Consider the following 16,909-nt stretch of genomic DNA (forward strand, 5'->3'; position numbering starts at 1 on the left):
TAATATATTCTTTGCCACTTATATTTGGAGAGCATGCTTTTACATTGCAGCTTCCCATTTTTTAAAAAAAAATTAAAGCAAAAGGTAAAATCAGATGGGGCAGGGACCCTGGTAGGTCAAAAAGGAATTGCAATACACTCTGGCACCCATGTCCATGGTCATATTTTTGGGAGCCCAGGAGTTAAAGATTTTTCAAATGTGCACAGTTCACCTGCCCGTAAAGCCACACATACCTTTTATCATCTGCTGCAAGTATAAAAAGGAGGAATAGGGGAATGGAATAACAGGAAAAAGAAAAAGAGAGAGAGAGAGAGTATATGGGAAATCAAGATTCTTATAGCAAGGAGCAAATATTTACATTCTCTCTAAAAGTAAAGGTAAAGGTTCCCCCGCACATGCGTGCTAGTCGTTTCCGACTCTTGGGGCCGGTGCTCATCTCCGTTTCAAAGCTGAAGAGCCAGCGCTTGTCCGAGGATATCTCCGTGGTCATGTGGCTGGCATGACTAGACGCCAAAGGCGCATGGAGCGCTGTTACCTTCCCACCGTAGTGGTCCCTATTTTTCTACTTGCATTTTTACGTGCTTTCGAACTGCTAGGTTGGCAGAAGCTGGGATGAGTAACAGGCACTCACTCTGTTACGCGGCACTCGAGATTCGACCTGCCAAACTGCCGACCTTCTGATCGACAAGCTCAGCGTCCTAACCCACTGAGCCACCGCGTCCCTACATTCTCTCTAGTAATGTGGAAAACACACTTTGAAACAAGGCTTGCATAAGTTAGTGATGTTTACCTGTTGATATTTTTGGTCTAGAGGGGAAAAAAATAGCACCAGTTAGTGTTGGATTGTTAAAGGGAACTCTGGAAAAGCACAGATAGATTTCATTCTGCAAGAAATCCGTTCCATCAGTAACTTCTCTTGCCTACATAACATTATTTTCTTGGTCTTCTAATTAATCTGTTACTGAGCTCGTTCAACTCCTTGGAAAGAAAAATATTACCTTTTTTTTCCTCAGAGTGCCAATATAATTACTGGGATAAAGAACACAGAGAAGTTATTATTATTCCACTTGTTTCAAATGCAAAAGTGGTTTGTGTAAAAGGTGGTGCAACAGTGAGGATTGTTAACTATGGCACACAAATACTTGGGCTTATGGGATGGTGGGTTGAGCCAATTTAGTCAGAGGCCAATATAAACACATTTTATGATTTCTCTGCTTCTAGGGGAACAGACAGTTCTAGAATCAGAAAATGGGAGGGGGAAATTTTAGCTTGTAATATGCTGCCTCTATATCTATCTCAAAGAACCTTCTCAAGTATCTGCCTGCCTCTTTACAAATCATCATTTGAAATTCAAGAGTCAACCACGGAAATTAGATTTCTTTCCTGTTCTTCTACTCAAGTACAATGGTAAGAAAAAAAGGCTATAATGAAGATAATCAAAGAATTGAGAGAAAAGCTGGTGAAGAAAGTACAAAATCTTGTCCTTGAGGAAGCCAGGCCAGCATGGCTGGGAATTTTGTTATTCTAATATACCTGGAGGGGCCAGATTGAAGACATTTATCATTAGTGTATTGTCCAATTACAATGTCTTCTGGGTGGTTAAAAATAAAATGCATCATTAACAATAGACATTGAGCTGTAAATTAACAATTACAGAAGATATTGATCCAAAATAACTTATCTTTTAACATAGTGTAAATTTATAACTATTGGGTAACAGGGTTTGTGGTTTAAATTAGTCAAGGGTTTTATAACCATATCAACAGCAAGACATACAAGTTTAACAGCAGTTCTGGTGAAACATGTGATTCTTAAAGTTTAAAATTGTTTTCCTTTACTGATTACGTTTCATGTCTCCCTTCAACTACAGAGTAAGTTTGAAATGTTTTCTCTGCCCTGTTGAGCTTAAATTTGACTAGATTTACCTGAACAGGGTAAAATATAGCCTGTAGTGTGGGAAGAGTTTCTGTGAAGAAGTGGTCCCAAGTTTCAGATAATACATAGATACGATCTTCTCCTAAAACAAATACAATGAACGTTAGGGAACTTTCAAGAAACATGTTGCTATTAGATACACAGCTCTCATTTCCAAGTACAACTTAAGTCCATACATTGCTTGACTTTGTGAGATTACTGGAGGTGGCTAGGTCTCTTCTAGCTAAGGAGCAGAGACCCAGATAAGTGGTAGCACCTAACCATGCTTGGGTGATCTTGGAAAGCTAACTAGGATTGGACCTGGTTGATACCTGGTTGGGAGACCTCCAGGAATACTAGTTGTTATGTACTGGGCTCTTGAGGAATACCACGTGGGTTGCTGGAGCAGCTAACGGCTCTCCAGCAACCCAGACTACAAGTCTCCTGTGCTGCAATTGGCTATCTCCAGGTGGCAATGGTTGATTCAAACCTATTGGCTGCCGCCTAGGGTTAGACTATATATTGCGGCTAGTTGCAGCCATTTCCCCAGTACAGTTTCTGCACAAAATAAACTATGAGTTACCCTGTACTCAGTTACACATCTTCATTCCTGCGTCAAAGAACCCGCTATTTAACACTAGTTTATGGATTAGACTGAGAAATAGGAAAAACAAAACCAGGAAGTAAGCAAGGACAAACCACTTCCATCTGGTGGCCAAGAAAACCACATGGATGTGCTCACAGAGTCACCAGAAGCTTACCTCAGGAAGTTTCCTCCTTTATCCAAATGCTGGCTAATTTTGCACAAAGGGAGACTCAGCTGCAATTGGAATGACGACTGCAATATGCTTTCTATGGAGCTGCCTTTAAGGACTTCCTGGATGCTGCAACTGGTGCAGAACTTAGCTGCCACATATGGTGAGTAAAAACCACCAGAGCCACCCAACACTTGTTTTGCAGGTCTTTCACTAGTTTCCGACAGATTTCTGAGTACAATTCAGAGTGCTGGTTTTAACCAATAAAGCCCTTTATGGCATAGAGTCTGGATGTCTGCAGAACTAGTTAAGGTAGAACTAACCCATCTGATCTGTTTGCTCCAAATGGGTAAAAGTACCTCTTCCCCAGGTAAGATCAGAAGAGCAAGAAGAAGGGCATTATAGTTTTGGGAACATGTCCTATATCATGGAAGAAGTGACCTGTGGAGAACTGAACGGGACCATCCCTGACAGTTTTCCAGAAGGCTTTAATGGCTAAGCACTTCCACATAACATTTAATTATTTAGAAATGTTGCAAATTGTTTATTTCCAGGTATCTTTTGGGGTAGGGTAGGTTTTATGGTATTATCTTTCGAGGATTTTTATGCACTTTGTACCTTGACAAAAAATTGCATGAAACACTGATAGTATAAAAATTCTGCACATGCATAAATTACAACACATGGCAGTTGTGCCAACTTTCTATTTGTCTTCCTTCCAAAATAAAATAATGTATTGACCTTTTTTGAAAGATAATCAGTATTCCATATTGCCTCAGGCTAAGGTCATATGAAAGCTATAAAAATGATTTATTTAAAAAGAAAAAAATATGCTTAGTAAAAAGCCCCTGTTGTTTAGAGTCCATTAACCTTTAAATAAAAATGTGGGCATTCTCCCAGAGAGAGAGAGAGAGGCAAAAATAACAGTAATAATTTAGCAGGCTTCAACTTTCAGATCATTTTTTTAATTGTTCATTTCAAAGAAAGAGAATCTATAAAGTGTCCCCACTCCTCTCTATTTAAAGAATATTTCAGTATCCACAAAAGATTCAGTACTAGGAATTTTAATATTCTATCTCCAGTTGTACAAATATATCAATTAATGAGACACATACTTATATGAAGGGTATAAATTCACTGGAAATCAGAAGTCCCATATTATAAGAGGAGCTGTTAAGACTGGAAATACTTTGTACAATGAGCCTATATTTTATATAATCCTATCACAGTAAGGTCATCTGCAGGCTAAACATGGAGGGGGGTTTATGAACACAAAACCTATTCCCACCTGCATCCTGAACTTGAGAGCAAGTTTTCAAGGGACATTCTACTTGCTGTTTTTTGAACACAACCATAAATCTCAAATTGGTTAGGAATCCTGTTATCATGGTTCTCCACAAACAGTGGCTTTTATTTAACTGTCTGAATATGAATAGAATCTTTATTCAATTTCCAATGCAGAAAGATCAAGGCTAGAGATGCTGGCTGTACAGTAATCCTAACATGAGCTGCTGAATATATGCTCAATTTCAACAAAGCAGTAGTTTAATACTACATTAAGAATGCAGATCGGAAAAATCAGTCAAATGCATCCCTTACATTTTTACTAATATAATTCTACATAACAGCATCAAAAAAACACTGTACTAGATCTATCCATAAGGCTGTTCTCTTTCTCAAAACTTTTTCTTGACCAGGTAAGAAAATACCTGCTAGTGAGTATGCATTAATATTTCAAAACCCATTAAACAGGATTTCTTCTAGCCTTTTTCAGCAACTCTTAAGTGAAGTGAGGAGAAAATTTGTGGTGAGCATTTGTGCATGCATATTATGGAACACTATAATTCCACCCAGATAAATGCAGTTAGTTTCTCTTTAAATCTTGTTACCATCTTATCCCCAAACATACTTCTCTGTCTGCTCACTTTACCTCTCAGAACTAGTTATAAAGTAAAACATCCATTCAAAATTCTTTGGAGACTGGTCAGATGCTCTTCCAATGAAGTCATATCCTAGCATGTTAATTGTGTCTTTATATTCATTTCTGAAATCATAATACAGTACTACTTGGGTCAAAACAATTCATTCAACTCTTTAAAGTTATAACCTGTGTTCAGAATTCTGGCTGTTGCAGTGAGCTGTGATAAAGGAACTGCAATTTCCAACATTCCCTGATAGCTTTCTACAAGCAAAGTCAGTGGGAAACCTGCAGGAAATCAGAAATAGCTCCTGCTGCTTTTTTGCTCACTCACACTCTACACCACCTCCTAACAGCACTTCCACCACAGCACACACCTGCAGTCCCACAGGGGCTGCCCACAGCACCCACCCACACTCCAGAGCACCTGTCTAAGGTATTCCCACCTCCCTACAGCATCTGCACACCTGCCTATGCTCCAGTGTGACTGCTCACAGCACCCCACCACCTACCTGCAGCTCTCACCTGCCAGCCTGGGACTCTTGAATCTTACCATTAAAGACCCATGTGGTCCCACAGTTACAATAGCAACTGGGACTAAAGAATTGCCATTGCTACATGACTCATTTGTGTGATATCATGCTTTACAACTGCATCACTTAAAATGGAAATTTCAGTCCCAATTGTCATTGTAACCCAAGGACTACCTGTAACATACATTGCAGGTGAAGTGGGTTTTAGTAGGATTTGCAGTTGAATTGTGCTAAAACAAGACAAAACTATTTTTAAGCATGATGCACCATCATTACAGATATAACTCCTTTGGTCTAAATATCTTACAAGTATTTTTCAGGTCCCGTGCCAATGAAACCAACCATCACATTTTTTCAGTACTTATGGAACTGAAGAATCACTTGATTTTCTCCCAAATTAAATTTCAACAGCCACAAATGGCATCAACTGAATTTTCCATATAAAGCTGAGTGATTCAGAAATTTACCATTGAAGAATTGCCAAACTCAGCTTTTATTTCCAATTTAGAAGCACAAATTTCTGGCTGCTGTAGTGTCATGGCCTAAGACCCAGATGAGCACACATTCCAAATAACTGTGAGCTCACATTGCAACATTATAGGCAGATGTTATTCATTGCTATTAGATTTGTTTCCAAATAAGGACTCGTGGAATTGAAGTTTTAGGAGCCTATGTCCCACTGAATTGTAATAAAACTTTATTTAAAAAAAATAAACTAAGATTGTAAAAGTCTCTCTCAAAGGAGCCCTAATTTTCTGACTTTAATTAGAAATTATTTTGAGTTGTAATTTAACAATATCGTTGACAGGTTCTAGAGCTGTCACATCACATCTGCTTTTTAACGTCTAGCTAAGAGTGTCTCTGGTCTTTAAAAAAAGTTCTAAAAATATTACACGCAATTTTTACAACATCTGCAAAACTCTATTTTCTTTTCTTTTCTTTTGAATCCAGAAAAACAGTAAACCAGAAAGCTCATACTAGTGAAGAAACAGGTGCAACAATTGAAGTTTATCTGGTCAGAAGTCTGAATGGTTTTGTGGTTAAGAAACTAGGATAGATTTATTTCGCCATAGGTTCCTGCTTCCTTTTGATCTATTAGAGACCAACATAACTTCTTGGCAGACTGGCAACTGAAAACTGTTATGGCCTAGGTCAGAGGTCCCCAATATTTTCAGCACCAGGGACCAGTTCCATGGAGAGAAGGTTTTTTGTGGAGCAGAGGGGGCATGGTTTCATGTACTGCCTGCATACTGCAGATAGGGCTTTGCTTGTTTGTGCATTCTGGCATGCTGCAGCCGAGTGCCAGTCCACGGACCGGGGGTTGGGGACTCCTGGCCTAGGCAACATTCTCCCGTGTACTGTATGTCAATCTAAGATAAGGCTACATTTCATGAAAACCATGGCCCTGCCCCAATCTTTTCAGAATTAACTTTCAAATGAATAACAGAGTTGGAAGGGACCTTGGAGGTCTTCTAGTCCAGGGGTCCCCAACCCACGGGCCACGGCCAACTACTAGGCAGTCACCTATTTGTAAGCGGGCATGTGAGTGGCAGGCCAGCTCGTCTTACACAAACATAGCTCAACTTGCGCAAGTCAAGCTGTGTGCACATGTGTGTGCGCGCCGGCCCATTGCTTATGCATGTTGAGCTGCACCTGCACCAGCCCACCATTCATGCAGCCTGCTCCCTTCTCTCTCCACCCACCTCCCCCAGGCTGCCAAGCCACTAAGGTTGGGGACCACTGTTCTAGTCCAACATGCTGCAATAGTTTCCAGACTTTTCACTATAATCAAAAAGTTGATAGTGACAGACCACCACAACATATCCACAATGTTTCAGTTGTACCCATCAGGACCAATTGGAAAAACCACATGGAACATAATAAAAGATTTCTGATGCAGATTGAGAATTATAGGCATAACATAACTGATCCCAGTCTATAATGTTCAAGCATAAGCCATGCTTTCCCTGCAGAAATATAAACAATGTTTAATAGTCTTTCATAACAATATTGATTTGATAGTGAAGTTAAGTACAGCCATTTGTTAGACATCTTTCACCACCAATTGGACATTGATGGTACATGTATACAGATAAATGCTGCCATATGAACATTTACATGATGCACATATAACATGGCAAGCTTTCTCTTCTTTTTTCACAAATGGTATTGATAAATAGGCGTTTAAAGCATGCTGTTCCAAATCACTTCTTTTCAATGCTATTGTTATGACTTCATTGTGGTGCTTATACACATTATGACTTGGGGATATTTAGACATGTGATTCTGATATGCTGGTTTTTTCCACGAATTCATCTTAGCAACTTCAGAAGATGATTCACAAAGCTTTCTGGGAATTCAGAGCCCTCCCCAAAGTTGTCAATTTCTATACTTGCCTTCACAAAACTTAACTTTTTCTTCTACGTATAGCAAACCTTTTCCAAGAAGCTGGTTCTGCCAAAAAGAAAAGAAAAAGAAAGTTGGATTTTCATAAATTCAAAGATACAAATGATGCTTTCAATTTTTACAAAGGTTATTTCACATACATTTACCCAATCTACTGAATAAGCAAGATATTTTTAAAATCCCTCTTAGTTTTATATCAAGTATGTCAAAACACACATGGCCAATGAAAGTTTTACATGCTCTAGCTGTAATATCTCCGTTCCCAATCAGACTTTTCTGCCCAAACCATTTTCAAGTTGGATTTTATTGCTATTATTGTGCCTTAATCATTGAATTACATTTTAATATTATATTTAAATTTTACTTTCAGCTCTGGAAAGTCTCAAAGAGCATGCATTTCCAGGTTGCCAAATACATGGGGAAAATACATGCAAAGAAAGCATTCCTGCATATGATTAGTCTGTGTTCTGCTTATGTTCAATCAATTGGCATATCTCATCTGCAAAAACCTTGATGGTCCAATGCTATAAAGACATTCACTGGTGGAAGAAAACAACTGAACTAAATTCTTATGGAAATAGTGCAGAGATTATTCTGTCTGGATCTGCACTGTATAGAATTTAAAAGGACAACACGATATTATATATGCTATATCGGTTTTCCAGTGTGTTAAGAATTAGAACACAACTAGGACACTGCATGAAGGAATGCCCCTATATGCTATCAGCCATTTTATTTTATTGTTTATTTATTATTTTATTTTATTCCATTTTATTGCTCTACCTTTTTCAGGTGATGGCTCCAATCCAATTGTATATCTGCCCACTGAATCTGTCTGTTCTCTGGAATCTCCCCTTAAAGAAGGGAATTTCCTAAAAATGTTTTGTACAATTAAAACCTTTGGGGCTGTCCCCAGACACAACTCCTTCTTGTATCAATCATGTTATATAACAACTGACACTTCTGAACTTCAAAAAATAGAAGGAATGAGTCAATGTTGACTTTCTATTTCACATCATCAGTGTATGCCGCACTTTGCAAAACTTTTCTTTTTTTAAAAAAAGAGGAACACCTCAGATTTTTTGGGTTTTTTTTTAAAAAAGGGAAACAAATGAAAAGCTGTTTAAATAAATATTTTGTTTCCTTTATATTTAATGCAGCAGTTATAATAATCGGTTTAACAGGATGTATGGCCTTTCATGCAATATCATTTTATTTACAAGATTTCTGATCATTAAACATATTTCAGTACTTAGTCACTGTGGAAGAATATGCTGCAAATCCACTTTCACAAAGTTGTGCTGAAGGAAAAAGAAGCCATACTGCCAGTTACTGAAATTTGTGGATTTTTTCAAGTTATTTTAATATATGCTTATGGTGAGATCTACCACCATTTCCTGTTCATTTTTCATTAGAAACTAAATAGATCTAAAACCCATTAAAATGTTTTTTTGGACCTCAGAACAACTCACAGAACATCTTCAATAGTTTACATTGTTATTCTGTAGAATGTGGTTTAAGAATATTCGCACAGATCTCCCAAGGAACTGGCAACTTGAAGTTTGCTGGCAGGGAAAATGAATGAGAGATGAAGCTAAGAAAACATGGTCTAATTATTTTATTATTATTATTATTATTATTATTATTATTATTATCATCATCATCATCATCATCATCATCATCATCATCATCATCATCATCATCATCATCAAATTTATTTGCTGCCTATCTCTAGGCAGCTCCCAACCATAAAATAGGAAGAAATAAAAAGAAAGTTCAAACAAAGGGAAAGTAAAATAGAATAATAATATATAAAAATAATGTATAATAATAAAAACAATTAAACAAGCAAGGAAAAAGAAAACAAAGAAAACACATCGATGTGACTAGTAAAAAAAAATGGGTGGGTGGGGAGCAGAGAGGGAAAGGGAGGTGGAGCCAGCTGTCAATCTAGCAGCCAGCTCCAGAACTCCCCATTGGATTCCCAGGCCAATTCCCAGAGCCAGTTCTTTAGGATCTTAAGGAAAGATAGGAGGCTGGAGGCAGGATGTTCCAAAGGGCAGGTGCTGTGGCACGCAAGGCTCTTCTTCTGAATCTTGACAGTCAGAGTTCTTTGACTGACAGGATCTGCAGTAGGCCCCCACAGCAGCTTGCATAAGCTGGGCTGATCTTAACAGGATTATGGTTCAATGGGTAGCCTGGACCTATGCCTTTAAAGGCTTTAAAGGCCACATCCAGGACCTTGAACTGTACTCAAAAGCAGACCGGAAGCCAAATACTTATAATCATGGAATTGGGGAACTGCTTGGCCCATCAAGTCCAATCCCCTGCTTGGTGTAAAAAAAGCCCCAAATTAAACCATCCCTGACAGAGACTTACTCAGCTTCTGCTTACCATTAAATCAGAAATGTTTAATAAGAAAGATATGTCTCTAGGTAATTGATTCTAATTTCAAGTTACTGTTAAGATGTTTTCCCTAACATCTTCCTGCCCTCTGGGATAATATAATGTAGCAGTATTTTATATAATAATCACCAAGGTGCCCTCTGGACTCTCAGAATTCCTAGAAAAAGTGGTCATAAGAATTCAAGAAATTAAAACCCTACACATCTGGATGCACCAATTGGGGAAGCCTTGAGCCAGGTGGTTATGCATGCAGAATTTTATGTAATAAAATATGCACACAGTTATGAGCAATCCTTCCACTATGAAAAAGAGGCAAATGAATCATATGAGCAGTTATAAGTAACTATTCCTCTAACATTTATAGGGAGTGTTTGTGGTTTCAAGAGATGGATGTACTCCACTGCCTACAATTTACCTATACTGTATGCACATGGAATAATTCACAACTATCAAGAATAGTTGTGAATTCCTTATCTGATGGAAAATAATTGGCTGACAAGGGATCTTTGTGCAAGCAAGCACACAGAGGATCAGTGAACAAAACAGAAAATTTGTCAGCAGTAGTAATATTATGTTCAATTACCCAAGCCACTATTTTCTGACAAACTCAAATCAAGCCAAAAGAAAAGGAATGCAGGCAAAAAATACACAAATGGTCTAAATATATAGCAGTCATGGGCAAGAAGCTATTCTCATTTTAAGTAATGCATGAATGCCCCTGCAGTGCTTCCTTCCCAAGAAGCTACATTTTGAAAGCCTAGAAAAGCTATGCCAACCCAATTAAAATTACTCAGTAGAGACTATGTTTAAAATAATCCATGGTCTTGTTTTAATATGGTGCATGGAAGTCTGAGGCCTTTTTAACAGAAGGCCTTTCTCTGTGTCACTTAGAAGTTTAGCATTACTTCAGATTCAATAAATATAGCTTTGGGCAAAAGCAAGCAATCATCTCAAATTTCTCAAAATGTTAGAATAAACAATTACTCATGTTATTCTCACAAACCATGCCATGTATTATATTCTCCCTCCTCTCCCCTCTGTAATGACTTATGAACTTGGTTAAAGATATTGGAAAACAAAGTATCTCAAATTAAAAATCCAGACAGAAGAAGAATCGTAACACAAAGAAAAGTTTGAGAAGCTACAAGGCAATATAAGGTTTCATCTACCAGAATTCAAACATAAAATAGTAACTTGTTAGAGGTACACATCATGTTAAGTCGTAATTTTGTTTCCTTGTTTCGACTAAATCTGATTTATGAATCTAGAAATTATGTTTATGGCTTACATATGGTATGGTTTACTGACATATTGAATAAACCTTACTGACTTAAGATCTGAAGCTATATTACCATATACCGGTATTTGTTAGGTGGCTAGTGTGAAATGTAAGCTACTTGATTAAAAAAAAGCTTACTTTAATAGAATACATGAAGCTTGTCACTTGAAACTTTCTGACACATATAAAGGACTAAGCAACCAGACTATTACCAGATTGTTAAATAACAAGATAGCAAGAATCTTTCACACATTATTGCTGCATATGAGGAACAGTAACTGGTAACTTATAACACTTTTACATTTCTTCTGGATGTCATTTTCCAGATGTCAGTGGTTTAGCTGAAAAGTTCACTGCCTATCAGAGATATGTGCAACTCTGAACAATATTTTTTTAAAAAAATCATGTTTTCCTATTGCCACCATTTATCCAAAGATTATCTAGGACAATTAGAGGGCAAACTCAACTTTTGTTACCTGAGAAGCCACTTTGTAAATGAGTTGGAAGAATTATAGGAAGTTTTAAATCTCCATATATGGCTGTAAAATGCCAAAAAACTGGAGGATTTCATTAAAAATTGGTTGAGCGGTGTTAGTCATACAAATTCCCATAGCCAAGACTCAAGTATTTTTTTTTAAAAAAAAATGGGACATTGTACCCAATTAAACTAGGAAAAAAGATAGAAACAAAGAAGTGTGCTTCCTTGGAGAAGTATCTGCTGGAATAGTTTATTCAAGATTAACATTGTGAGCAGTAATTATGCATCCCACCAGATAATTCTATTAGTATTTTTTGAATCAGACTGCTCATATGAAACATGGAGCTTTTTCTTTTACATTTATAAAAATGAACGTCCAATACACACATCTTTGTATATATCTCACATATCCTCTGGAAGGAGTAGGGACATCCATGTATTACTAGAAGTTTTCTTTGAAATACACAATTCCCATATATGCAATTAAAGTCAAAAGGATATGTTTGTGTTTAAGGCATGATACAGCTGCATAGAGCACACTAGTCAATGTGATTATAGAATTAAAAATGTTCACTATTGAGAAAAAACATTTGTAGATTGGTTAATTCTGTTCTCATGAAATGCCAGTGAATTGGTTATGAGTACTTTAGTATATAATAAAATAACTTGTCCTCAAGAATTACAGAAATGATAAAACAGTTGCTCTCCTTTCCACAGTGTAAATCTTCTACATCCTCTTTCATAGAATTAGGATCACTTGTTTAAAATGCACACATGTCCATAGTGTTCTAACAAACATTTCCTTTTGACTTTCAGATTAAAAGAGAATTAAGTGATGTGGTATCTCACAATTTGACTTTTTTTGTAATTCAATCTGAAATGTTTTTATTATGGAAATCTCCATCTAAAATAGTAGAAAAAGAAAATGCCTCTCTCAGATTAAGTTCATATTATGAGATAAAATTCCAGTTCTCAAATTTGTTATTAAGGGAATTCTCCTTTACAGCTAAGATTAGGGCAGGCATAAATAGAAAGTTGATCTTTAAGAGTTTTTAATAAAAATGAGGTTTTAGTCCATCTAACTCATGATAGAAGAAAATATTTGTGAGAGAAATTATCTTTGAAAGTGTTTTTGTACAAAGTTATCAATTCCTCAAATAGTTCAGTTCAAACATAATAGCAAACATATTTGGTTAATATGAGCCAAAATCAAACCATGAACCAGTAATTTTAAATAAACTATGATGGCTGCAACCCCAAACTTACAGTACATTCTTCTCCCTTTATCTGCAAAAGCTCCAAACTTGTGTCCATTCATACTTATAGCCATAAACCATGGTTTACTTATTACATCATTTCACATTGCCTAATATTCCACAATTTCAGTCAATTTACTGCTATCTGAGGTCAAGTATTATCTTTTCATTAGACCTATTGTATCTGTGTAAGATCTGGGTTTTGTACTCTTTGTTCCCACAAGAGTGTAGAAGAAAATATTAGGGTTGATGTTCTGAATGAGCTCAAACTTCAGCCTAGCTCTATTGACCCATTTCCATTATTTTTATGTTCAAAAAAGAACTAATAATATTTCTAAACACTTGCCATTTTCACATAGAATGATAATCAGAATTCTAGAGAATCTTCACTGTAAATGAGCTGCTGATATACCTTGCTCATTAATTATGTTTTATTCCTCCCAATTAATACAAGAGATCAAACAAACCCCATCCCTTCAGCACATTCCTGCATCAGAAATGTTGGCTTTATCTCACTGCTTACAAGCCAGAATTGTAAGCCAGGATTCCTTTCTCATTTACAAATTATGGCTTGTATGGAAACCAGCAGCCAAACATCTCTAGTCCAACTGATGTGCCAATAAATCATTCCAGATTTATTTAACAATTCAAGCTAGCAGAAGGAGTAAATAAGTTGAAATTCATCATAGGCCATGATTTTCAATAGTGTTGATTTATTGTTCAATGTCTATTCTACTATTGTTTTAGCTGACTTATTTTTAAAAAAAAAATCTAGAAGTAAGCAGAGCTTAAATTACAGCAACAAGTCATTGGAGGAAGTAACAATTTTTTTTCTTACCCCTTAAATGCCATTACCTGCACCAAAATCAAGTGCCTATAACCCACAATCTTGCCAATTAAAATTGTCTCTCACTAATCAATCTAAAACATTCATTTATTTATTTGATATCATGACATTCATCTGACCTGAAGAGGACTGATTTAAATCTGTACTACAAAATGGCATGCTACAAGGTATTGCCTGGAATTACAATCTCCAGTTATTTTTATTTCATATTTAACAAGAATTAGGCTTGGTAAGTTTATGAATTTTATAGGGTTTTTTTTCTGTTTCTCAAACAAGAATAAAATACAGTGAAATTCAGTATGTGTGTGTGAAAACTTTGTGCCAATTGTTTATGTATATATTGTACAAACTATATAAAAATAACCTTTGAGCCAATATTTTTATAGATTATTGCTGTTACAAGAAATGCATTTGACATGGGTTAGTGATTCGCTTAATCTAACTAATAATCTAACCCTTGAGGGTTGGGACTTGGTATATGGATGGCATGCATATTTGCTTTATGACAAAAAGGTAGACAGGGCTTTTAAATCTCATATTCTTAGAAGTGCTTTGTTACGTGTCTGGAAAAAGTATTATTATAAGTTAAATAATAAAATACCGATTTGGGGAATTCCCGGACACGCGATAGAAGGTGTATCTATGGGAGTGAGTTTGGATATGGTTTCCTATAAGGAATTACTTAGATTGGAAGGGAATAATTGGCAACTTAAATTATTAGATGAGTTAAAACAAGAAAACATAAATTACTCTTGGTTCCAATATACCCAACTGAAAGCTAGGTGGAAGCTGGATCAGAAGGTTGGCATTACAATTATAGATGAAAATTTAGTAAAACAAATTAGAGATTCAAATCGTGCACATATAAAGAGGATACCGTATATACTTGAGTATAAGCCGAATTTTTCAGCCCACTTTTTGGGCTGAAAAAATCCACTTTGGCTTATACTCCAGTCAACAAAAAAAAAAGAACTTACCGAGGACTTGCGCGCGGCCGAGCTACTTTGCCTGACGCTGCTGGGGTCGCCCGGGCGCCTCTGCTCGCCCTCAGCAGCACCTGGCCCGGAATCACATGCGAAACAAGCCCGGCAGAGGAGCCGGAGCGGCGAGCAGAGGCGCCCGGCCCAGATCCTGCAAGGCCCGGCCGAGACACGCCCCCAGCAGCGGAGCTGCTCCGGCTCCTCTGCCGGGCTTGTTTTGCATGTGAGCTACTTTGCCTGACGCTGCTGGGGTCGCGTCTCGGCCGGGGCCTTGCAGGATCCGGCCCGGGCTCCTCTGCTCGCCCTCAGCAGCACCTGGCCCGGAATCACATGCGAAACAAGCCCGGCAGAGGAGCCAGAGCGGCGAGCAGAGGCGCCCGGCCCAGATCCTGCAAGGCCCGGCCGAGACACGCCCCCAGCAGCGGAGCTGCTCCGGCTCCTCTGCCGAGCTTGTTTTGCATGTGAGCTACTTTGCCTGACGCTGAGAAGACCCGCTTGGGCACTCGGGTTGGTGTCAGTCTCCGCAGGCCCTTCTCGTTTCCAGGAACGTCAAGCGCACCCCCACGGCAGGGCAGGGCAGGGCAGAGACTTGCTCGCCCTTCTGACGGCCCTGAAGAGAAACGAAGGGCTTGCAAACTCCCCACGAGAAGCTGGGCGAAGCGCGCGGCTGGGCGAGTGTGTGCCTGCGCGCGTATTTACGAAAGAAACGCTCCGAGAGTTCTTTCTCCGCCCCCTTGGGGGGAACTGGGGGAACTCTAGCGACTGCTGTAGCCGCGCTTCTCTTCTCGGCTCCGAAAATAGGGATTTCTACTCTCTCTCTCTCTCTCTCTCCCCTCCCCACCCCGCATTCTCCTGCCTCTTCGATTGCGACAATAAAAGGGCGAAGGGTGCGCTGGTTTCTTCCTCCTTCCTCCCCCCCTCCCCTCCCCTCCCCGATTGTCAGGTGAGGCAGCTGGAGGTCTGGCCGGGAGATTGTAGCCGTTTTGAAACGCCGCGTCTTGAAACGCCCGATCAGCTGATTTTCGGGTGGAAGAGCCGCGGCTTGAATCTGTTTGCATCTGCCTGAATTAGACCGAAACGGCCTGAATTTGACCAGAGTTGCTTTGTAATGGCTGGAGGAACTGCAGAGGAGGTCTTGCCGGGAGATTGTGGCCGTTTTGAAACGCCGCGGCTTGAAACGCCCGATCAGCTGATTTTCGGGGCGGAAAGAGCCACGGCTTGAATCTGCTTGTATTTGTTTGAACTTAACCAGAAACGGCTCGTAATGGCTGGAGGAACTGCGGAGGGAGTGAATGCTCCAGCCTGGAATATTTGGAAAGGCTGGGGGAACCGGATGAACTGCAGCTTAAGCGACTGTTGCCGGAGGAGCCATGGCTTGAAATGCCCCAGTTTTGGGGCAGCGTTTGCTTGTTCCGGGTAGAAAAAACGCTGTCGACCCCGGCATCTTTTGCGGGGATTTCCCATTTCCCGTTGCGAAACCAGCCGAGCCCAAGTCCACCCTTTCTTTTTTTTCCACGGCACGCTCGGTGCCTTTCCCACGATCGTGTCTCCTTCAGATCTTACGCAAGCTTCCTCGATTTCCTGGTGTGTGTGTGTGTGTGTGTTTCTTTCTTATTCCTCCCTTCTCTGGTGGTTGGAAAGGCGTGTGACGCGCTTCGACAACAACTCTGCTGGCTCTCTCGGTGGGAACCTCCCATCCTCTATATACCCCCATTTCGGCTGCTTCGCAAACTGCTTCCTCCACCCCACCCCACCCCACCTCACCCCTCCCCGCAAAAGATGCCGGGGTCGACAGCGTTTTTTCTACCTGGAACAAGCAAACACGCAGGCAACCCTGCACTATTCAGCTCAGTGAAGTCACGCTTGGTTAAAAAACAGATTTAATAATAATAATAATAAGAAGAAGAAGTTGAGCTGATCAAATGTTTCAATAATGACTGAAGGAGAGCTGCTTGTACCTTGGTCTTTGTGCTGGTGTCTTGACATGCCAGTGTTTTTATTTATTCCATTTATTCCATTTGATCAGCCCAAAGTACAAAAAAAAACCCCCAAAAACAAGGTCTAGTTTCACGGCGATGAGCGACCGGAGTGCCAATCAATTAGTTATCAGACTTCATCAGTTCCAAAATCAAGATCA

At 39.1% G+C, this 16,909-nt stretch overlaps 1 protein-coding gene across 1 annotated transcript in view; it reads right to left on the reverse strand.

Moving 5' to 3' along the window:
- Positions 1 to 16,909, reverse strand: part of PRR5L (proline rich 5 like) — an 81,770-nt gene that overhangs the window by 21,478 nt on the left and 43,383 nt on the right. The window contains exons 6-7 of the mRNA XM_081312643.1: positions 7,517 to 7,574; positions 1,926 to 2,017 (exon numbers count right to left, since the gene is read on the reverse strand). Coding sequence (XP_081168769.1) covers positions 1,926 to 2,017; positions 7,517 to 7,574 — 150 coding nt within the window. The remainder of the gene's footprint in view (positions 1 to 1,925; positions 2,018 to 7,516; positions 7,575 to 16,909) is intronic.

The sequence above is a fragment of the Vipera berus genome (assembly GCF_964194415.1).
Source record: "Vipera berus genome assembly, chromosome: 1".
Classification (NCBI taxonomy): domain Eukaryota; kingdom Metazoa; phylum Chordata; class Lepidosauria; order Squamata; family Viperidae; genus Vipera; species Vipera berus.